The sequence below is a fragment of the Rhinichthys klamathensis genome, unplaced genomic scaffold (assembly GCF_029890125.1).
Source record: "Rhinichthys klamathensis goyatoka isolate OS25496 unplaced genomic scaffold, OSU_Roscu_1.1 h1tg000959l_1, whole genome shotgun sequence".
NCBI lineage: Eukaryota > Metazoa > Chordata > Actinopteri > Cypriniformes > Leuciscidae > Rhinichthys > Rhinichthys klamathensis.
Window position 1 is genome coordinate 172079 of NW_026607277.1, and position 25166 is coordinate 197244.

General features: G+C 39.9%; 1 protein-coding gene across 1 annotated transcript in view; it reads left to right on the plus strand.

Annotated features, from left to right (window-relative positions):
- LOC130078706 (thiosulfate:glutathione sulfurtransferase-like) overlaps window positions 1-22316 on the plus strand; it is a 29812-nt gene extending 7496 nt beyond the window's left edge. Inside the window, exon 5 of the mRNA XM_056244303.1 lies at window positions 22058-22316. Coding sequence (XP_056100278.1) covers window positions 22058-22112 — 55 coding nt within the window. The 3' untranslated portion in view covers window positions 22113-22316. The remainder of the gene's footprint in view (window positions 1-22057) is intronic.
- Window positions 22317-25166: the final 2850 nt, after the last annotated feature.

A 25166-nucleotide genomic window follows, 5' to 3' on the forward strand; every position in this document is an offset into this window, starting at 1 on the left:
ACTTACAAATATAGGAGTGGTGTGTCAATCCTATTATTGTGACCTTGACCCTTATGGGGTGGACAGGCATTTTACCTAATAAAAGAAGGAAAGGAAGGAAGAAGTAAAACAAAACAAAGCAGTTGAGTGTTCCTGATATGGTTTATAACTACGGTTGCGCAGCTAAGGTGTCAGGTATCATGATGGAGTGAGAGGTGTTCTCAGGTGTACTTGTTGGATGGGTAGTTACCATGTTTCCTATGGTAAGTGTAGCTAAGTTGTTAAGCTAGATTCTGAAGTTAGTTTCTACCTGTGGGGGAAAACATATTTGTTGACTGTTTTGCACGGTAGAGGTGGTTAACTTCTGTATGTAAGTGAGTATGTTAGGGGTGTCGTGTAGTGCATGTATGTATGTATGTATGGTCAGATCTGTTTCAGTCTGTTTTGCTCCCCCCTTTTGCTTGATGGCTTAGCTTTGATGAGCTTGTTGCATCTTTGCCTGGGAGAAGGGATCCTCTGTGATCTGCTGGGGGTCAATCCAGTAAGGCAGGAAGTTCTCTGGCAGACATTGGGAGGTAGTTTGGCACGGATGTGTGAAGATGTAGTGCGAAACTTGGTGTCCGTTGTTGCATTCCTCCGATGGTGCCTTCTGGTTGTGACAGACTTTCTGACCTTCTGTGCGTACTGTTGTTGCTGTAGCACACACGTGGTTCTTGAGTTTGGAGCTCGTTTGGTGGTTTCTTTATGAGTGATGGGTAGCCAGGATGGTGTTTTCTGGTACCTCTGGGTGTTTGTCAGTGGTTGACTGTGAGAGGCCACTTTGTTCTGTGTTGTTGTAGAACAAGTGGTCGTCAAGTTCGTTATGAAGGTGTTTCAGATGAAACGGTGGTCTTCCGTTCCATCGCCGCCATCCTGTTCGTCATCCATGTCTACCTCATTTCCGATGAACACTTTCAGTTGCCTCATTAGTTGCTCCGTGTCTTCTGAGGGTAAACTGTCTGGTTCTTGGGCATACTCAGTGCTGTGTTTAACTGAGTGGTGCCAAGGTGGGTTTCGTTGTTGAGTACCCACATGGAGTGCTTTTGGATGCCTGGTTGATGGCCTTTGGATGTCCAGTTAGGTTTCCAGTGGTTTCCTTCTTGTGGGTTACTTGAGAAGCGTGGCTGGTCCCATGGCATTTCCATGCGGTTAGTGTGGTAGGTGTCATCGGCATGGGAGTCACGTTCTCTGTGCTCCTTACGAAGGACTGTGGTATTGTCATGCCACTGGGTGTCTTCCAGTGCAAGGCTTGTGTCTTGGCTGATGGAGTTTGACACTGTGGATGTTTTCAAACCTTTCTTTGAGTTCATCTTTTGTTTGATGTAGGCCTTGTGTGTCAGGTCACGTAGCTGTTGAATTGTCATTGTGCCTGGGCAGGCCATGATGCCAAGATGATGACTCAATCCGGGGTGCAGGTTTCTCAGGAAGAGGGTTTTGAAGTTCACATCCTCTTCAAGTTCAGGTTTGTTATGTGCACCTAAGTAGGCTTGTCGAAAGCGGTGGTAGTAGGCTTGGGGAGTCTCTTGTCGACCTTGTTTGGTTTCCATAGTGATTAACACACCGTGTTCCGACTCTGGGCCTGTGAATTCTTTAATCAGTGTCTCACATAGCAGCTGGTAGTTTGACTTGACATGAGCAGGTTGTCTGTCTAGGAAGCTTCGTACCTCTGGACTGGATGTGGATCTGAGGAGGTAGAATCTGTCTCTGTCAGTCATATGTGGTCTCACCTCTAGGTGGAAGTTGATATCTCTGATGTAGGTCTGGATGTCGGGACCCTCTGTGGAGTTCGGGTTGAACTGAGTGATATTCTTCACCAGCTGGTTGAGATCTTTAAAGGTCATCCCCTGTGCAGCTTTGGAGTCTGCCTGGGTGAGCTCTCTTCGTTTGTTAGCAGGGAAGAGTTCTGGGGTGAAGGCCTGTGACGTTTTTGGTTGTGGCCATTCACTTCTTTTACTGTATGCCAGTTCTTGGATGGAGGACTCTGTTCTGCTCAGCAGGGGTGATGCTGAGGGAGGTCTCTCCCTTCTTGGCTCTGGTTTCTGTTGGAAAATGTGCTGGAGTTCATCTCTGACCGTGTAGAGCTCGTCGTTGGCGTCATCTCGCTGTTGGGTCAGATGGTCCATTTCAGCGCTGCACCTTTCCAGGTGGTCTTTCAGAGCATTAATTTCAGAGTTCTTATCTTTAATGTCAGCTGTGGCTTTCTCTAGCTGATGTTCAGCAGACTGGAGTTGGTTTACCAGGTGCTTTTGGACAGTCTTTAATTCTAGTTTGTCACGTTCAGTGACTGCAAGGGCTTCTTGGAGCTTGTCAACTTGTTTCTTTGTTTCTTGCTCCGCTTCGTCAGGCACTTTGAGTTTGTCTTGAGCTTTCGCTTTGAGCTGGTCTGTGCAGTGTTGAGTGTGCATCAGCTCTCTCAGGAACTCAGTGGTCTGACACTTGAAGTTGTCCTGGACTTTCACTTCCAGCTTGTCTATGCGGCTCTGGGCACGTGTCAGCTCCTCTTGGAGGTGGGTGATGTGCTTGTCGCTTAGTTTCAGCTGGGCTGTGAAGGCATTACTTAAGGAACAGGTGATTTTGGTTAGTTCCACGTGGTTGTGGTTCTGGCTTGAATCACGTGTCAGGAATCTTCTCAGAATTATGATTATTATTAAAAATAATAACAGTTCAATTGTCTTTGGTGTGAGGCAGTCTGTAATGCCTCTGAGCCAGGCGTCCACGTCGTCCCTTTGGGCACTGGGGTTCGTCGTCCACGACATGTTGGCACGCTGGGTGAAGAGACTGACACAGACCTGTGTGGAATGTAAGCCTATATGTGGTTGAACAGCTAAGTGTCGTTTCAGTGACGATACACTAATAGTGAAATGTTGTAATGTCTACGTGTTGGTCTCAGTGTAGACAGGTAGGCTAGTGATGGGGAAACTTCGTCACTCAACTGAGTGAGGGAAAGAGAGAGAAAAAGGTTAAAACAAATCTCAATTTGTAAAGGGTTTTTTTTTTCAATGGGAGAAATATTTTTTATAAATATTTTCTATCAATGAAAAGCTGGTTTCAGCTCGTGATGTGAGGACTACGTCACTCAACTGAGTAAGGGAAAAAGAGAGGAAGAGGTTAAAAACCAATTTAAAAAGAAAAACAAGAAAGAAAATTCTCAACTAGGAGAGATATTATTTTTCTCGTAAATGCTTCCTATTAAAGAGAATCTGTTTCCAGAAAGTTAAACAATATTATTGTTTACGTTTACAACGAAAAATAATACAATAATAATCCTGATACCTCTTTTCTGAGTTTGACAGGATTGACACCACACACCGTCAGTTGGGCCGCTTACAGCAGGGATGCTTTGAAGGCGACGGTTGCTCAACACTTGTCTCTGTTAATTGATCTTGGATGAGATGTCAAATTGTAAATTGCGTACACAGATGCAGGGAGAGTGAGGAGAACAGAGAGGGTTTGATTAAAAAAATCAAATACCTAATGATTTCTTTGGAAAGATTGTCTTTCTCTTTCTTTTGAATCGATTGATGGTTCTCTCAGGTGTGTTCCCTACAAGTGCGAAGAATGGGATGGAATAAAGCAGGACAGCACCGGAAAGATGTGAGAAGGGAAAGGAGGGAAGGAGATTGGATCCACAAATGGCTGGAGCCTTTGTCGAACTACGAGTATAGAATTGACAGTTGCCAAACAACTAAACATTCACAAATAAACTTTTGTAAGAGAGGGTTATCTCTGATTTATTTGAAACTCGTAGTGAGATACCAATGTCTCCTATTGAGGCTCAGGTGTGTCACTTCCAAGCAAAAAGGAAGAGGTAATGAAGATGAAAGAAAGTAATAATGATAGTGGACAAAATAAGAAAGGGAAATTAAATAAAGGGGTAAATGAATAAGTAAAATAGAATGGTTAAGTTTATAACCACAACTGAAATAAATGAGAAAAGGAGGATACAACGCAATAACAATAAGAAGCAAGTATGAGTCGAACAATATTTTGTAATAGGGAAAATGTTGGTGGAATAAGTTCTTAACTTTCAAAGTTTAAGACTTAACCGCCTGAAGTGATTAGATCTAAAAGAAAAATTTAGAAATTATGAAATTAGATTTATTAAAAATAAATCGAGAAATCGTTAGAAATTACCTGTTAAGAAAAATAGAATTTAAATTTAATAATTCCCTAAAAAAAAATCAAATTCGAATTTGACAATTAATAATCATAAACCAGTATTTTCTTTTGCAAGGAAAATGCAGGTAAAGGAATTAATAATTGCAAACGACTTCCTTTTCAAGGAAAATATGGGTTAAGTGAGATATGGGAAAGGTAAATAAGAAAGAAGAAAAGACCAACAGGTGGAAAGTCAAGGTGTTTAAATGGTTAAATCACTTTAACGTTGTTCAAACAGACACTATTTAACCATTGAGGTTAATACTACTGATAACCGTAAATAATGCTAAAGGCGTTAGCATATAGGCCTCACTGTAAACAACTGCTTTGGTTAGCTTGGCAAAGGGCTAGCTAGCTTAGCCACCAAAAGGGTTTGTTTACACTGTGGCTCTGATCATGCGAGAGGTCAGAGTTCCCCCGGAAGCGTTGGTTAAGACTTCCGTGTCACGATCGTAACTATGGCAACGAAACGAACGCTAGTGGGTAAACATGTGAATTGCAACAGTTAGGAAACAGTTACGCATGTTACATGAAATGTCGGCGCATTTCAACAATGTTCATAGAATATGCATGTACAGTAACAGTCGATCATATTACGGGAAATGTCGGCGCATTTCAAACTGTACAAAAATACACCACTCGTAGCTTTAGCTGGTTTTACGACGTGGGGTTCACTCAGTTTGTTAAGAGTGATATTAACTTTAAGCAAGCGACAGCTTTGCGTTATAATAGATGGAACGATGGCGACCTCGGCGGATCGTCTCTGTGCAAGTTTATCTGAGCACACGAACAACAGGGTTCTTAACGTTAACTGTTGGTTAAGTTCCACGTCAAGCTTTACTTGAACACAATTTTAAAATGACTCTTATTCAATTACATTCGGACACACGCAGTGTTTACCCGAGAATTCATTGAACAGGCACAAACATACAAGCAAACATAGACAGCTGTTTATTACTAGGATTGCAATGGGACACGCATTGACAATCAGATAAATATAACTGCTTCTATGTTTATCACGGGTCGCAGTGGAACACGCACTGTAAATCGGATAAAAATATATATAACGTTAGATGAGGAACACGCTCATCGCTCTGTGAGGAGAATAATCGTTCTTATATAGTTATTTTAATTACTGCAGTATAATTTCGTTAAGCTCTCTGGCTGATACACACACCTGTATAGCTTTGACAGACGCTGGAACACGCAGACGTCAGTAAGCTATAATCAAGGTATTTCAGAAATTGAGGAACACGCTCAATTCTCACCTTATTGTTGTGTGATATTTTATATTATATAAAAATAACATATATGGAGGCAGACAGACTAGATTAACAGCTCTCTCAGGGGTGCGTCTCTCAAGCAGCAGATTCATTCAAACAGGGCGCGCGCTGCGCGCTCTCCATCCGTCACACACAGACTTTCGCAGGTTCGGATCTCTCATCCGCACAATATGAAAAGATAAATTACTTGGTATATGCTTACAATTTAGGTTAAACTTCCCGCATTTTTCTCCACCATAAATAATGTAGCGTTTATACGCACGTATAAATATAATTAATTATTATTCATAACGGATTATGATCAATAATTAATAATTGAATTATTTTCAGAATTTACTGTAGCAAAATCAATAATTTGATCAGTTTATCAGTTCATACAATGAACGGAAAGCATAAACAATTATTAATTCTAGGAAATATAATATCTTCTTGGCCAAGAAAGACTAATTCCCAGCTAACAGCTAAATTAAGAAATAAATCAAGGGTCAAAGCATAGGTAACTTAGATCGAAGTTCAAGACAATAAATCTGTAAGCACATAACACAAGTAATGCTTCTCTTTTCAAATACAAACAATACTTTATTGATTATAAGCCTATGACTAACACACATAAAACTAATATAACACAAACACACGCACACGCATTCATACAAGTTGAAGAAAGACAGAGAGTGAGGAAGAATGAGTTTTAGGAGTTAGATGGTGAGATCCCAAGTTTCTATATGCACTTAAAAGATATGACCTGAACGAACCATCAATAATTAATTTCACCCTTTTATCGTTTCTTAGGCGGGTAATTCAATTTGATATTAAAATGCACCTGCAAGTTGAGCTAAAAGTCTGGAGGTACTTGCTTGTCCTTGCTTTGGGGTTCCCTTTTGTCGTGAAGGGGGTTCCCCGGTCCGTTGCTTGGCTGATCTTCTCGTGTGCCTGGATAGACTTTGGACAGCCAGTCACGTGGTGTGTTGGCGCGGATGAATGAAAGTCTTTGAAGTTGAAAGCTGGTTTTGCAGTTGAAACGTTAAAACGAAACTTTGCAGCAACACTTAACTTAGAACCGAGACTTTTAACGGAAAAGAAACAAACTAAGAAAAGAAAGAAAAGTGAGACGAGATGGCTTCAATTAAATCTGTTTTAACCCATATCTTGATTTGGGTCATTTGTCTCTGCGTCTACGTGGTTACTATAACCATCGTCGGCTCCACCCGGCTTGTTCTGCCGAAAGAGAGCATCACAAGAGAGAGGATCACAAGAGAGAAGACCAGAGAGCGATTCTGTGTTCGGGTCTAAGATTTTAAACTCAAAATGTTTGTCCCGCCTCCAGGAGGAATTTGGAATTCGGACAATAAGATACTATATGATTATTTGAGAAGGGGGTCTTTTCTACCCCCCCCCCCCCCCTTCCTCTCAACGGGAATCATGTGTCATCTGTGGTCTCATTGTTCTGCAGGCCTTAGCAGAGAGAACAAGAGGCGACAGTTTAGACATTATTACAATTATAAGAACATAAACATTTTTACACAGATTTCAATCAAGCCATCTTTTGAATTAAAAACATACGAGCATAATGATAGGAAACACGACACTTTCATTCCAGTATCTCTAATATTCAAAACAATTACATGACTTGTATGGCATTTAAGCATATGAGAGACACACACATATATTGTAGAAACAACATATAATCAAAGTCCATCGAGAATTGTCCTGGGATGAGTTTTATTGGTATTGGAGAATTGGAGGAAAGTCCTTATGTGTGTGTGTGTATCCTTATGGTCAGCATTTGTCGCATCCGTGGTGTTTACCACGTGAGGGTTCAGTTCGCAATAATTGTCTTCAAGACAAAGGGTATTTTGTATGCAAGTCCACTTTTTCAGCCTTAAGGAGTTATAATAATTGATGAGGGGAAAACTAGCTCGGGATCCTGAATGGTTCAGTCTGTTTAGTCGCAGGGGTCAGGTGACTCCTTGTTAGGGCCTCTTGTTTCACCATTCCTGAACAGATCTGTTCTTGCCAAATTATAAAACATTGACAACGTTCTCCCTTTAGTTTAAACAACAAAAGGGTATTTTGCCTCATAGCCTGGGGCTAATCTGGAATATGCAGTTTCTTGTGTTTGATTATGTACGAACGCTTCACTCGTGTGGGTTGCATTCTCGTTGTTGCTACATTATTTCTGTTGTCTCTCAGGGCCCGTCATTACGCTGGAGGATTCAACGAGTGGCTTCAGCGGGAAGATCTGCGAGCAGAAAGAGTCGAGCATGAAACTTGACAACAGAGGAATGAAGATTATTTCAGGACCTCAAGACTATGATTATGAATTTATACGGCACTGGACTGTTAAAATTACAGCACAGACCAAAAATGTATTCATCAAATCTCACAGATGTGTCTATATATTTCGCAAAGACTCAATAAATATTGCATTGTTTGATACACTTTGTTTGTTTTTATGCCATATGATTTTGTCACTATAAATGGACCCAGCTACACATTAGATGATGTTGCTCATGTATGATTTCCCAACTAACTGAAACAAACACTCTGAAATATAAAATTAAACTATAAACTCATGATTGAACATTGACCACACTGATGATGGAAGAAGAGTATAATAACAGGGATTTACAAAATAAGATAATGTGAAATTCAGAATGCTGTTTCTTTGCAAGACCTTACATGAACTTTGTGGTCTGCAACCAATTAAAATTCATAATAAAATCTTCACCTAATTTCAATAATTTAAAATGAATGTGCAAGAATTGGTGACAAGCTACTTTTTCAGCACATTTTCAAATATAAACAAAGCACCGGTTCTCAAACTTTCGAGAAAATGATCCTCTTTCTGATCATCACATTCTAAGAGTGCCATTAGTTTTGTCACATTTTAAAAAGCAGTTTTTTTGTTGTTGATGATTTGGAGAGAGAAATATTTATGTTCAGTTAATTCAGAATAAAAATTCTCTTTTTTATACAAGTGAAGTGAATCTGGTGTTGTTCACATCTCCATATAAACACACTGACACGGACACTGAGGGTTTGAATATGGAGTTTAATATTGAGGAATGAAACAGTTTTCAATAGTTCCTCTATACAGTATGGCAGCTCATTGTGTGTCTGTTATTATATCAGACAGACTATTTTCAGCATGCGGTTAGAAGGGTTCGGGTTCCAGAGGGTCACTGATGGTTTTAGGGAACTGGACTCCAGTCACAGTCAGTCCCCCTCCATAGCAGGGGAGAGCATTAAATATCTTCACATGAATGCACTTATCTTCTTGACAGACCTGAGTGTGTGTGAGAGAGAGAGAGAGAGAGAGAGAGAGAGAGAGAGAGAGAGGGAGAGAGAGAGAGAAATCCACATGGATTTATATATATATATATATCTACCATATAAAACTCTGTTCACACTGATAGCGATCTAAACACATTAATTTCCCATGACAGCAAGCAGATTTCCAGCTAGTTCTGCTACATTGACCATTGCAGAATCAATTTGAGTGTCCAGTGTTTCATCTTATAGGCTACAAATGCAGAGAAACTTTATTTTATACAGTGACTTGATGCATTTTAACTTTCAGAGAGGACGGAAAAATCACTTGACACATCACATCCGTTTAGGACACACTGCCACAGTTGATATTGGAAATACAAATTGTGCCTTGAAAGAGTTTCAGTGATGAAAACATAAAGCTGCTCAAAATCCACAAATCAACACAAAACACTAATTTACCTTGACCAGATAGTTTGTTCCTGCCACAAGCTGACTCCTATAGAGTAAAGGAATGTAATCTTTAAAACTGGTCCCAGTCTTATTCTCCATGTCTGACATAACCTGAATAAACAAATGCACATTTTATATTAATCTTATTGTTTAAGAATAATCTCTAGGGAGTTACATCTATCATTTAGATATCAGAAAACTCATGTAAAATGTTTTGTGACTGAGTGAATAGTAAAACAGTTATTTAGAAAATAACAACAAATAATTTCAGAAACACATTTCACAGCACTGAAATAGATAATTTTACTAGACTGTGTTTTAACAAAAACATTTACGAGTGATTTTCTGTCTCCTACCTGAGTGCAGATGTTCTTCACCTCTTCAGTGACAGGCTTCACTGTGCTCCATCCTCCAGTGAGCATTTCTGCAGTCATTGTGCTGGTGATCAAAGCCTGGATATAATAAATACATGTAATACTAGCAAAAAATTCATATTAAGATTGTAAAATACACACTGATGTCAATGGAAGCGGCATTTAAAACTTCTAATTTGACACTATATTTTATTCACGTCAGAAATAGACATCGTGTAGGTAGGCTAACAAAATAAGTTAAGTAGTAGGATTGTGTTCTAGGTGGTTCTAATGTCTTTAGCCTGCCTCTTCCCAGATACATATCCGGGCCTCATCTGGGCCAACTATGGCACATATGGCTCAGTTCTGGCAGCGGCAAAGGTCATATGGGCCACACACATGTCAAGTCAAGTCACCTTTATTTATATAGCGCTTTTTACAATACAGATTGTATCAAAGCAGCTTCACAGTGATAACAGGAAAATAATACAACAAAGTTTGTTACTAGAAGAAACAAAAAAAATTGCGTCATCGTCCACCAGATCAATAATATTTTTGAATATTAAATGTCCCCAACTAAGCAAGCCAAAAGCCAAGGCAACAGTGGCAAGGAACCAAAACTCCATCAGGTGACAGAATGGGGGGGGGGGGGGGGGGGGGATTGTTATCACAACAATTCGCGCGCTTCATGAAACACAATACTGACATATTTATCTAACTTTAAATCGCTCTAAGCAATATAGCGATTTCTATTTAACGTTGGTTCATCGTGCAACCTGTTTGTATGTGTCACTCATGAAACGTAAATTCAGCTGCAGCTAATATAGTGATCCCACGCGACCCACCTCTTCCCAATCTGCGACCTCCAAATGGGTCGCGACCCACAGTTTGAAAACCCCTGGTTTACACGAACCCGTGTATATATGCCGTCAAGAGCATGCCAGACCTGTCGGTGGCAGTGTAACGAGAAGCTCAAGCCCACGTTAGCCAATCAGAATCCAGAAAACATCAACAGCTCCTCGACATGATAGAGCAGCTGTATTTGCAAATGCAAACAGATGAAAAGGGTTTGCACCAACAAATGCGACTGCTACTCTGAATGCATCCATGATCACCAAAGCCAAATGAAAATGTACTATACATAGGTCGCACTTTTGACGCAGGTGCAAGTTCTGTCGCATCTGTGACGTCGGCTGCCTAAAACTCAGTTTTTCTCAGTTTACATGCAAACGTGCAAACGAAGTTTTCCAAAATCTCCACTCTGGCCGGAGTTTATAGAAAGAATCATTTCAGAGGCGAATTCTCCATTTGCGTGTAAACGAAGGGCACAAACGAAGGGAAATGTCTCAGTTTTTCACAATAACCATGTACGTGTAAACGGGGCCTTAGTGTGAGTTGTGGCTTGCTGTGTGTGGCCCCGAGGTGGCCCATGTGACCTCTGCCGCTGCCAGAACTGAGCCATATGTGCGATGGTTGGCCCAGATGAGGCCCAGATATGTATGCTATTGCCAGCTGTTGTGTATTGATGTGACGTCATCGACGTCATCACGTACAAAGTAGAGATAAAGGATGGATGGAAGTTAAATCTGGTGTCTGTGTGGTTCGATCCGAAATAACTAGAAAATATATAACATTGGCGACGAGGATGCTACAACAAGGTCTCACTCGTTAGTTAAATCTGAAGGTGAGTTAGACGTGCGTCACGCCGACTAGTTTATCTCAGTTAACTGAAGTTTAGTGGAGATACAGCGTGCGGTAAAGATGGACGGTACTGTTCCTAAGTTCGACTGCTACAGTGATCCAGCCACGTTGGGTCCGCGGTGGACAAGATGGTTAAATGCATTCTAACTTTTTGCCGATGGAAAGGGTTTGATCCTGACTGACGATGCACCTGACGCTACAAAGCAAAGAAGGAGAGACTTGCTCTTACATCACGCTGGGACAGATGTGCAGGACATTTTCTCTACACTCGCTGACACAGGAGGGCCAACAGATTACGTGCAGGTAGTAACAGCACTGAACGCATACTTTGTGCCTCAGGTAAACACGGCGTTTGCAAGACAGTCGTTTTATCAGCTAAAGCAGAAAACGGGACAGACCGTGCAACAGTTTAGCACATGTTTAAGGCAAGCGGCAAAAGATTGTGATTTCGGAGCTGATAAAGACAATCAAATTAGGGATGCTGTTCTGAGTCGGTGCAGCTCTGAATACGTGCGTAGAAAATTGCTGGAGGAAGGAACGGCTTTGACACTTGCTCGCACTCTGGAAATCGCAGCGCAGTGCGAACGTGTTGAACTGCAGATGGCGGCGTTGCACATTTCTCCAGACACTGAAGTGAAAGAGACGGTGAGTCTTGTGTCCAGAAAAGGAGTGAGAGATCAGAAAAAACGAATGCAATGTAGTAAAAGTAGAGCTGATTCAAACAAATCCTGCTACAGATGCGGACAGACAGGTCATTTTGCAAAAGATTATAAATGTCCCGCACGTGGAAAATCATGCAGAAAGTGCAATAGAAGAGATCATTTTGCAAAAATGTGTAAAACAAAGGAAAGTGTAAGACAGACAGTGAAAAGAGTTGAATCAGATGTGAAAAATCAAGACTTTGCATTTGTTGTAAGAGAAGAGAGCAACATGGACAGAATAACATTTTCAGTTGGAGGTGTCAGACTACCCATGTTAGTTGACTCAGGAGCAACAAGCAACATAGTGGATGAAGGAACGTGGGAAATGCTGAAAGAAAAAAATATAAAGTGCAGCTCTGCCAAATCAGACAAAAAAACTGTATGCATACTCATCAAGTGAACCCTTACCAGTGAAATGAATTTTCTGGTGTGAGGTCGGAATCGGAAAACGCGGCACAACAGCTGAGTTTACAGTTATTTGCGGGAGAGGGGAGCCACTGCTCGGAAAAGACACAGCAGTTAAATTAGGAGTGCTGAGGATTGGAGCTAATGTTGCAGTGGTGAGTGATGTGAAGTCCATGATACGGCAGAGGTACCCCAAATTGTTCTGTGGAGTAGGCAAACTAAACACAAAACAAATTAGTCTGCACATAGACAGCACAGTGACACCAGTTGCACAGCCCCTTAGGCATGTCCCATTCCACCTCAGAGAGGCTGTTGAGGAAAAAATATATGAGCTGCTCCACATGGACATTATCGAAAAAGTCAATGGAGCAACCCCTTGGGTGAACCCAGTTGTCATTGTACCCAAAGCGAATGGGGAAATAAGGATGTGTTTGGACATGAGACAAGCAAACACTGCAATCATTCGTGGGCGGTTCCCGATCCCCACAGTGGATGAACTGTTGCAAGGAATGAATGGGTCAGTTGTTTTCAGCAAACTAGACCTGAAATGCGGGTACCATCAGCTGGAATTGACCCCGGAATCAAGAGACATCACCACGTTTGCCGTTCATAATGGCATATATAGGTTCAAAAGACTGGTGTTTGGAGTGTCGTCGGGAAGTGAGCAGCACCAGCACGAAATAGCCACTGTTCTAGCTGGCATCGAAGGAGTAGAGAACATACCAGACAACATCATCATCCATGCACCTGACAAAGAGTCGCATGAGAAAAGAATGCATGCAGTACTAAAGAGACTGGAAAGCTGCGGCTTGACTCTGAATGTAGAGAAGTGCCAGTTTAACATGGACAAATTGGTGTTTATGGGCATGCTGTTGTCAGTGAAAGGCATAGGCCCGACGGCAGAGAGGGTGAGAGCAGTTGTGGAGGCAAGAGAGCCTGAAAACGTTTCAGAGGTGAGAAGCTTTCTCGGTTTAGCTGGCTATAGTAGCCGCTTCATACCTCAGTTTGCGAGCATCTCAGAACCTCTGCGCAGACTGACAAAAAAAGACACCAAATTTCATTTCGGAACTGATCAGAAGAAAGCTTTCAAAACTCTCAAAGATAAGTTGGCCGAGGCCACAACACTGGCTTACTTTGACAAGGACGCACCAACTAAAGTCATTGCTGATGCTGGACCAAAGGGCGTTGGAGCAGTACTAGTTCAGGACCAAAGTGAAGGAATGGTTCCTGTCTGCTATGTGAGCAGGAGCTTGACAGAGTGCGAACAAAGGTATTCGCAAACAGAGCGCGAAGCACTTGCTCTGGTCTGGGCATGGGAACGATTGCACCCTTATGTTTATGGTCGGAAGTTTGATCTCGTCACAGACCACAAAGCATTGGAAGCAATTTATAGCCCTCGCTCAAAACCATGAGCACGAATCGAAAGGTGGGTCTTGAGATTACAGCCTTATGATTTCCGTGTGATTCACATACCTGGAACACACAACATCGCAGATCCTCTGTCACGTCTGCTGGGCCCATCAGCCAAAGGTGAGATGCACACACATAAAGCAGAGGAATATGTGCGGTTTATAGCAGTTTGTGCGACACCCAGTGCCCTGACCACCAAGGAAGTCGAGCAGATCTCAGCAAATGATGTGGAATTACAGAGACTGAGAACTGCTATTCAAACAGGTTGTTTTGATGACTGTCCTGCATACAGACATATTGCAGGTGAGCTATGTGTCATTGGCCAAATAATACTCAGAGGAACAAGAATTGTTTTGCAACAGTCGCTGCGAGGAAGAGCATTACAGTTGGCACATGAGGGTCATCTCGGTGTGGTAGGAACAAAACAACACCTGAGAACAAAGGTTTGGTGGCCCGGAATGGACAGGGCCGCAGAGAGACTTGTGAGGACATGTCATGGTTGTCAGCTGGTAGCGAAACCAGATGTTCCTGAACCACTGTCGCCCACAGTGATGCCTGAAGGGCCATGGCAAAACTTAGCCACAGATTTACTTGGTCCTTTACCGGATGGACATTCGATTCTGGTTGTTGTCGACTATTACAGCAGGTACTATGAATATGCAATCCTCAAGTCAACAACAGCGGAAAAAGTGATTGACCGTTTGGAAGACATTTTCAGTCGGCACGGTCTTCCTTTAACGATCAGGTCAGATTGTGGCCCACAATTCAAGTCTAGTCAGTTTCAGGCTTTTTGTCAGGAGAACGGAATACACCATATCAGAACAACTCCAAAGTGGGCGCAAGCAAATGGAGAAGTGGAAAGACAAAACGCATCACTGATGAAACGAGTACGGATTGCCCATGCTTCGGGCCAGGATTGGAAAAGAGAGCTACGCAAATATGTGACTGTCTACAGGTCCATACAACACGCCACAACGGGCAAAAGCCCAGCGGAACTTCTTTTTCAGAGGAAGATCAGAGGGAAGTTACCAGACATCACAACTCCACATAGTGACCTTGAAGCTCGAGACAAAGACGCGGAGCAGAAAGGAAAAGCCAAGATATACACAGACCACAGACGAGATGCTAAGACATCAGACGTAGAGGTTGGAGATCAGGTGCTTGTGAGACAGGATAAAACAGACAAATTCACAACAACATTTCACAGCACTCCTCACGAGGTTATACGCAGAGAAGGTAACAGGGTCATTCTACGAAAATGGTGGCTTTCCTGTCCCGGCCTTAACCACCAGGAAAAACACTTAAAAATGTTAGATAATGACACCAAATATATGTTTTTTGTTTTAATTGAAGTGTTTTATTGTTAATAAAACATTTGTTAGACAGTTATATTGCAAACAATTTTTTTAATATATTGTAGAACACGGTCAGTACCATGAAATTGGCTTGTCCCTCTGGTCAGGAGTCGTGGTTTAGTGACGTATTTTGATTTAAAAAATATATTTTTCTCCCCCTTTAAATGTCATAATACAAAGGAAAGTAGTATATTTATTTAGTGGACAACTTAAAAAACTAAAATATTAACTAAATATTATAAATAATTTACAGGGAATAGCTGTCCCGCAATTTCATGTCACTGGTGTTACAATTTATAAAAACCACTACTTTGAAATAATGCAACATACTTGCCAACTTCTTTCTGGGTCAAAGGTTAATTTGGAGGCGGGGCTGTTTTGAAAAGCACATGGTGAGTTTGCACTCTCTCTTCATCTTTTAGCAATTTGATAAATAATTTGATAATTTCATGCGAGGACTTAAGATGTGTCACTGGTGTTCTACAGATTATAGTAAGGGAAAAGGAAATTTGATTAAAATAATTGTTCAAATTGCATGATTAAGTGATTTATTTACAATTTAAGAAGTGTGGTTTGAGCTACTGTGGTAGCCATCTTAGATATGTTATCTTGTCTGCAGATTTGTCACTGGTGTTATCGTCACTGGTGTTACTGTTGCTGCTGGTAACACCAGTGACATGACGATAACACCAGTGACAATCAATAACACCACTAACGTTTTTCTTAACATAAGGTTTCATAAAAGCCTCAACAATAAATAGTACTAATAAATTGATAAAAATTTGTTTTAAATAATCTTATGTTATGTCATTGGTCTCACATTGCGTCACTGGTGTTACATTGCGTCACTGGTGTTACATTGCGTCACTGGTGTTACTGCATGGGATATTGGTGTTCTGGCATCAGAGTAGCCCAGTTTTATAGAATATGGTTTTTGTATCTACCTAACTGTTGCTGCGTTCATTAGTAAGCATTTTAAGGATATGATCATTCAATTTTGATCACTCAACCTCAATTATTTCTAATGTTACAACAAAAAACACAATGAAAATAGAAATAGAAAAATGTCACACAATAGAACTTTACACATACCTGGTTAAAGCAAATTATTACTAATCAAGACAATTTCTTTATATTACATTAACTTTTTCTGTCTTTGATTATGTATGCAAATTAAATGGTCAAATTACATTCTGGAAAGCCTGAATTGTCATCTAAAATATAGGTAACACCAGTGACAAAAAGGCAGCTCAAGCATTTTTTTATGTAATGTAGTAAAAATATAAAAATACATTAAGCTGTCATTTAAGTTGATTTATAATGTTAAGAGGTTAACTATTATTTGACTATAAGTTTTGGTATAAAAAAAAGAATTACATTTTTTAAAAGTTGTCTGTTCAAAAAGCCACCATTTTCATAGAATGACCCAACAGCGTTGTTGTTCAGTCACCCACTGGAGCAAAGTACGCACGGAATACGACATTTGTCAAGAAGTTTCTGTCTGCGGAAACACAAACATTGGATGGTGAGATGATATGTGCTCAGGAGCCAAGTAATGATAAGGAGCAAAAGGGAAGTGCAGAGGAATGCAAAGGGAACTGTGAAACATTTCAGAGAGAGGAACAGATTCCTAAACCTTGCAGACCCCAGAGACAAATCAAATTGCCTGAAAGGTTTAGAGACTATGTTGTTGAGTGACTGATAAAGGATATGCTATGTAAGAAGGAAAACAAGTAAAAATCAGATTAAGAGTTATGTTGTGGTGCGGTGCATCCAAGGGGGTAATCCATCGACCGGAAGTTGAAGTCGGCCGGGTGCCGCCATCTTGTAGCAGAACTTCACTTGCGTTAGCATTTCCATTGAATCCCATTCATTTTGGCGTCACTTTGACAGCGAATAACTTTACATCTGAGGCGTTTAAAGACTCCATTTGTCCATTATTTATTTCTAAAGAAACACGACAATGTATAAAAGGCTCCATTACCTTCTATGTTACGTTATGGCCCCGTAGAAACAGATTTAGTAAAAATAGGCTAACGATTGCGTCATAACCACTCGACTCTCTGTCGCGCTGTACAGAAATTACCGTATAGACAGAAGTAGAAACTCGCGCGCAATCGGGGGGACGTCGAGGCATAAAGTCAAGGGAGAAGCCCATAGAGAGTTGTAAAGCTGCTCCTGCTGCAAGCTCATGGACAGCTAATACTCACGATCTCCGGCTCTGCAAGTTTCGGAAGGGAATGATTCAGATTCCTCTTGGCACAGCTACTAGAAGATTAACGTCTGTCAGATAGGTTGCTCACGTCATCAAGCTTAGTTTGACTCAACTGAGTTCCAATGAGATGGCTCTGTCCATTTCTTTTACTGTCTATGGGTGCATCTGTTCAGAAAGCATTGCTGATGTTCTATCAAGATGTACAGTGTTACTTGTACTTTGAATGTTCTTAACGGTCTTAATCTGTAAGAAAATGTGAATGTTTAATTGGGGTAAGTTCATATTCAAGTAGAGGGGGGATGTTGTGTATTGATGTGACGTCATCGACGTCATCACGTACAAAGTAGAGATAAAGGATGGATGGAAGTTAAATCTGGTGTCTGTGTGGTTCGATCCGAAATAACTAGAAAATATATAACACCAGCCACACTCAGGTTTAGTCATCGCCGTCATTCCATGTGGGCCAGAAGAGAGAGATGTGGGCCACAACTAAGCCAGATGTCATTTGCTATCTGGGTTGGTGTGCCGATCAGAACACAGGAATGGATCAGGGCAGGCTGATTCAAAGAGGTTTATTCCAATGAACTGTGATGATACACAGGGCAACTTTTTGAGCAATGTTGCTGGGCAATGTTGCCGTCAACAGGCAACCAGATGAGACAGGGCCCACGCCCGATCTGAATTATCCAGATAGAAATGTATTGCCCATTTTCAATGGGAAAGTGCCAGCAACAATCGCTCGCCAAGATTGCCCAGCAACATTGCTCAAAAAGTTGCCCTGTGTATCAGGGGCGTAGCCAGTATTGGGCCAGGGCGGCACTGGCCCGCCCACATTACTCACTGGCCCGCCCAGGCAAGTTTGATAAAAATACATTTTTATTTTATTTTTATTATTCAAATCTATTTAATAAAATATATTAATATATACCTGATTTATTGTTGACTGCTGTGTGTGTTTAATTTGTTTTCCGAATAAAATGGAACTGTTGAAGCAAGTTGTAGAAAGCCTCCCTCCGGAACGTTATTGGTTGCTATGGTTGCTATGGGATTCCGACAGGAAAACTCTCAGCGGCGCCGGCGCCACAATAATGGCTAAACAACTTTCTTTAATGTGCTATTTGAAAAAAAGCAAGAGTTGAGGAAGAAGACACGCTACTGCCTTCATCTTCCGAGTCCACCCAGCCCAGTTCTTCAGACTCATTAACCCACAAGAAGGCTAGTCAGGTGCTGGTGGTTCTTGCTTCTTGCTCCCTCTCTCCCGGTCAGCCTGACGCGGGTTTACCCGCCGATCTATCTGCGATATTATTATTTTAGCTTACTTTATTTTCGGGTGAACTATCTTTGCACTGCTGACTAGCCTGAATAAAATAGACAGGTTATTTGTCTATACTGGTTTGTCCAGCCTTTATTAAGCTCTGTTGGTTGAACATGATGATTTGCCGAATATTGCAAAATAAAGGTGTAACTGTTTTTGCACTTTGTCTATGAATTTTTCTACTCTCTAAGGTTTAATTATTATTTAAGTCTTTTTTTTTTCTAGGAAAAACTATAGGCCCACTCACATTTTCACTGGCCCACCCAAAATACAATTTCTGCCTACGCCACTGCTGTGTATCATCACCTTGAGAATTCGTCTCAGTTTAGAACACACATTCCTCTGTGTGAGGTAGCCTATGTGTGTGGTTCTACAATAAAACATAAATAAAGAAATAATCAGCAGAATATGACTTGACTGTTATCACTATAGGCATACATCACATTGCATTACACTTAATTCTTTGTTAGGTTTATATGGGAGGACTGTATAGTGCGCAGTTTGATATTCATATGTCAATATATGGACACTTTAGGTTTCAACGTGCCGTTTATGTTTACTTAAACAATGACCAAATTGCATTGTATTGGTCCACGGAAAGTTGAGTTATGTATATTATAACATTGTGGTGTGGTGACGTACGAGCAGCTGAAGCTCATGATGTCCACTGGAAGCGTCCAGCTCGTCGATGTCCGCGAGCCGCATGAGCTGGAAGCAGGTTTCATTCCAGGAGCAACCAACATTCCTTGTAAGTCACACAGTTCAGCTCTACACACACACACACACACACACACACACACTTTATGAGTGACAGTACCTTTGTTGATGTAGTGGGAGAGGTGGAGCAGGCCCTCAGACTGAGCCCAGATCAGTTTAGAGAGCGCTACGGCGTCACAAAGCCTCACAGAGAAGACTCAGACTTTGTGCTGTACTGTGTGAGAGGGGTACGCAGCCTCACTGCGCTGGAGACCGCAAGAGCTCTGGGATACACAAGGTACACAAGGTACACACACACACACACACACACACACACGTTTACTTAGCTATCTAAATGGGGACAACCATAGATGTAATGGTTTTTATACTGTACAAACTGTATATTCCCTCCCTTTACACTAACCCAACCCCTTAACCTACCCATCACACAACTTTCTGCATAAAAAAAAAACACAAAAAAAAAACTTGAATTACTTTATTTATACCAGATTTACAAATGAGGAGGTCCTTAAAGAGATTTTTTGGTCACTTCTGGGTACAAATTTGCCCCCCAAAATATAGTTAAACAGGCAGGCACACACACATTTTAAACTTGGAATAATTTGTTAAACCTTGAGACAAAAAAAATAAAAACAAACAAAAAATAGTTTGCAAAGCTTTTTGGATCATATTTGATACATCAGGCTTTTATAGCTCAGTGTTGCGCCCCATCTGGGGAAACGGGTGCAACATGAAAGACATGACAAAGCCAAAAATAACTAATAAAACGTTCTTAGTTTTATCACCCTTTCCTAAATCTAACAAAAAGAAAATACAATGCACCAACAAAATGGTCTTAGTAATGGGAGAAACAAAACTTTTTGAAACTTTGAATCAATTTTAAATCGCCACACACTGGCGTCCCCTGCTGGTCAGAACGGTGTAAATGCAGCGAGACTCAACATGAAAAAAAAAAAAAACACCTTTTAGGCTACAAAACAATTGCAGATGTTTTATTTAAGGTAATCTATTAGATACAACAATCATCATATACCATTAAATATGAATTGTCTTTATGTGTCATTTCATTGAATTGTTGGGCTTGTTCTATGGAGAGTTTGGTTAATCAGTTTCAGTAATCAATAAGAGACCTATAACTACAACGTACACAGAGATTATGGAAATTTCAAAAAGTATGACGTAATGAAGCCTCATTTACTGAAGCCATGTGATTTTGGCAGCTTGATACACACTTTCGATTCACTGGTTCAAAACAAATGATTCGCAAAAGTTTTGAATCTTCATGAAGCGCGTTTCAAAAGTGCCCGTCACTAAACTGCCTCGCCAGAAAAGTTTACAATAAACAAATGCCACTCCTTACTTTCAAATCCTCAATATTTACAATATATTTACAAAGCCACGTGTTATTGACAAATTGAGAAAGCAATCTGAAATCAGTGTCAGAAAATAAGCAAATACACCAAACACAAACAATCATTACTCACAGTCTCTAAAACTCTCTTCTCACACACACATACAAACTCTGCCTCCAATGCAACTCTCTCTGCTCACAACACAAGCTGTCTCTACAGGAAGTGATGATGTGCTTTTTAAAGTACAGTGCACCAATCAGGACACAGCATCAATCAGCCTGCAGGAGCCAATCAGATGCTCCTACAAAGAAAACAAAACCCATAAACAAACCATAGGGTCATAACACTCATGATATAGTGAGAATATGGATCTCACACTTCAGGAGGAAAAAAACACATTTAACAATTGCTGCTGAAATTCTCATTTTGCTGCAGATGCTGATTATTTATAAGGCCAAAAAGTAAGATGAAATTCTGATGCTTGTAATGTAAATCAATGAGATCTTCATAACAGTACAGCAGATACTTGTAATCAAAATGCATATAAACATCAGTTCTGTCAATAATATGTCTTAGTAAGATGATATTTAAATGCTTTTAAAAAAGTTTTATGATCAAAGCTCTGTAGTTTTAAAACACATAATTCAAAGATGACAGAGATGAACAAATAAACTTTCCTTAAAAGCCTAATGATCATATTTGAGTGTGAGACTCACATTTTAACAGGATTTTTCTAATATCGAATGGATTATCAAGTTGACCTAAACTACTACAGTGCAGTAATTGTTCATCTTCAAATATTACTAACAATATCAAAGTTATTATTGATATATTTTGTACAATTTTACTAAAAGGCCTTTTACTTGCTAAAAATAATAAACTATCAATCAGACCACAGAAGGAATGTAGTAGATCGAGTTTTGATCATGTTATTATATTTTGCATATTCAAATTTGATATTATAGGGTTCATTAAGAGAGTTTCCCTCTATGATATGGTGTCCCTCCATTTTTTTAATGTATAAATGGTTGTATGAATATAATGCATTTGAACAATTATGACTTATGTTTGTTTTTCTTCATTTGATCATTGAAAACCTGGCTATATCAGGGAATTACAAAAAATGTCAGGCCTGGAAATGGTCAATGGCCTGATCAATTATGCTTTGCTCTAAAAATGATTTAATTGGTTAGAAAAAGCTCTGTAAATATTGCAATTACTTATTTTTTTTTATTTAAATCCTCATCCGGTAATCAGGAAAACCTAAGCAAGTCATGATTATTCATTGGATTCATCCTCACTGACTCACAGACACTAAAGTCAGGCATCCGTGTCTCTGTGTGTCTCTCAGGGCCCGTCATTACGCTGGAGGATTCAGCGAGTGGCTTCAGCGGGAAGATCTGTGAACAGAAAGAGTCGAGCATGAAACTTGACAACAGAGGAATTAAGCTTATTTCAGCTCCGTCAAGGACCTAAAAGACTATGATTATGAATTTATACGGCACTTGACTGTTAAAATTACAGCAGAGACCAAAAATGTATTCATCAAATCTAACAGATGTGTTTATATATTTCACAAAGACTCAATAAATATTGGATTGTTTATGATAGACTTTGTTTGTTTTAAAGCTCCTGTAGGTAACTTTTGAAAACATGTATTTGTTAAAACTGTCATTATGTCCTGACAGTAGAATATGAGACAGATAATCTGTGTAAAAATCAAGTTCTTCTGGCTCCTCCCAGTGGTCCTATTGCCATTTGCAAGAAATACACGCTCCCGGTCAGAAACAACCAATCAGAGCCGAGAGGAGTGTCTTAGCACTGTCAATCACGCTCGTGTACGCGCTGATCACACCCCTCTCTTGCACAGCGCGAGCCGTCGTTCAAACTCAAGATTGCCGGCGAGCTGCAGCTGTGCTTATGACGGAGAAACAACCTAAACTGCCAATTCTCGAGTGACACCTGCTCATAAAACAAAGAGGTAAAGGGAAAAAGACCGATGACGATAAACAAGCGAAAAAGAAAGAATTACACAGTTGACTCGGTGTCAAAACTCTAGCCGCATAACATGTAGATAAAATGTCACGCACTCTGCTAAGCAACAATTGAAACCTGCTAATTCACTGGCTTGTCATGTTGCTGAAATAATGTACTAGCACACCTTATCTAGCATTATATATCGCTAGAATAATTACTTACATACTGTAACGTTAGTTACCGTTATATTAACGTTATCTTACTAGCTATTTATAACTTATAGAAAGAGTGCAACGTTATAAAGTTACATGTAGGCTATTGCAAAATACATAATGATTTGAGGACCAAGTTTGTAGTCAAAGTATGGGCAGGCCATAGTCAATGTAAAGCATATTATTGACGTTTAGTCCCTATTAGTGAATGTGCCACATAACTTTTTATCCGCTGTTATCGGTGGCCCTGTTTACTAGCCTGCGCGTTCACGACAGGCTCCGCTGTGGAGGACGAGCTGTGGAGAGAGGGCTGTAGCGCAGCAGAGAGCAAGGGGGTGGGACCTGGAAGTTGTGCTTGTTCAAATTTTCAGGCTAAGTCAACGTTTTCTCAAAACTCCCTTCTGCAGCTTTAATGCTTTGAATGATACATCTTTGAATGCTTTAAATCATTAATATGATTTTGTCACCATAAATGGACCGAGCGACACATGATTTGTTGCTCATGTATGTTTTTTCCAACTAACTGAAACACACACTCTGAAATAGACGATAAGACGGTGAATTCCTGATCGAGCATTGACCACACTGATGATGGAAGAAGAGTATAATAACAGGATTTACAAAATAATATGTGAAATTCAGAATGCTGTTTCTGCAAGAGCTTACATGAACTTTATGGTCTGCAAAAAATTAAAATTCATAAAAAAAATCTTCACCTAATTTCAATCATTTAAAATGAATGTGCATGTGATATGTTGTGAGAATTGGTGACAAGCTACTTTTTCAGCACATTTTCAAAAATAACCAAAGCAGAGGTTCTCAAACTCTCGAACTTCACGACATCCAGCAACAGAGACATTCATTGTGTTGACTCATTCTTCATCGAGCAAAGATACGCGAGTATTGCGAGTTTGTTTGTATGTTTGTTTGTTTTAATTATACTTCGGGTTTGCTTTGGTCTTTTAAAATTTAATTTGATCATTTTTATGAATGTAAGCTATCTGTGATACCATAATAAAGTTTCAGTGGTGATAATTTATTTTCTCATTCTCTATTGCTTTCTCATATGGTAGCCTGCATAACTTCACCCAGTATTATGTTTGTTTTTGACAGGCATGAATTAATGCATGTAAACTTTTTCTGAAAAACACACAATGCTCTATATGGCTAGAAACATGGTGAGATGGTAAAATAAGTAACTCTGCAGCACTTTCACAAGCTTTTAGTTCAATTCTGCAAGCTTACCAAACCACCTAAAATGTTCAAATTGAATTATATAGCGGGTGATATAAATTATATGATTCAAAATTAAGTGTCTGTATTAACAGACTCTAATAACAAAACAGCATTTAAATGATTTACACTTTGGGCTATATATACATATATATATATAATAGGACAAGCTAAATATCTTAGACCGCTTGCAAATCACACCTAATAAATTCAGTTCATTCATATCTCTTCTTCAAATGCACGGTACAGGAGATCACACCTGTTGTTTATGGGACTGTCACATATTAAAACCTCTTGGTCCAAAGTTGTCGTTGAATTCAATCACATATTTCTTGTAAATTAAAAATTAAAAGCCAGATGACTTTTTAACTTGTTAACTATTTGGAAACATATTTTGATGTCTTGGATTAGCGATGTCACCCTCTTTAAAAAGCTGGCATAATATTTTTTTTCTACAAAGTTTTTGTTGGTTACATTTTTATCACTGAAATGTTTATTATTTTGATTAATGTAACACAACCTAATGTTAGGACATGCACTATTTTTAGGTGATGAATGAAACGTAAATCATGTAAATGAGTGTCTTTACTCATGTGAGTCTGCACAGAAGGTCAGACATTTTTCTAGTGACGCTGAAGATGCTTTGGAACATCCCAATATGCTGAAAGAACCTTTTTTGCGCAATAGTAGATTTTTAATAGTAATCTCTGACATTTGGACCCCTGTGTGTGTGTGTGTGTAGCCTCTGGTTAAGAGGCTCTGTGCCAACTGTTGTACAATTAACCCAGTCTCACGGCAGTTCGTGACATAGTCACGAAATTTAGTCTATTGATTCATGATCGTGAACACGAATTTCCACTTTTTCGTGTCACTCAGCACGATTTTCAATCTAATGTATTTCTAGAGGAAGTATATTTCGTGTCTGCACCACGTTTTTCTTTCTGCCAATCTGGAGCTTGTTTTTTTCTTCATTTGTCATTATTTTTTTTAAAACTGTAAGCGCTACATTATTCAACATTTGATTTAATCTGATATTTG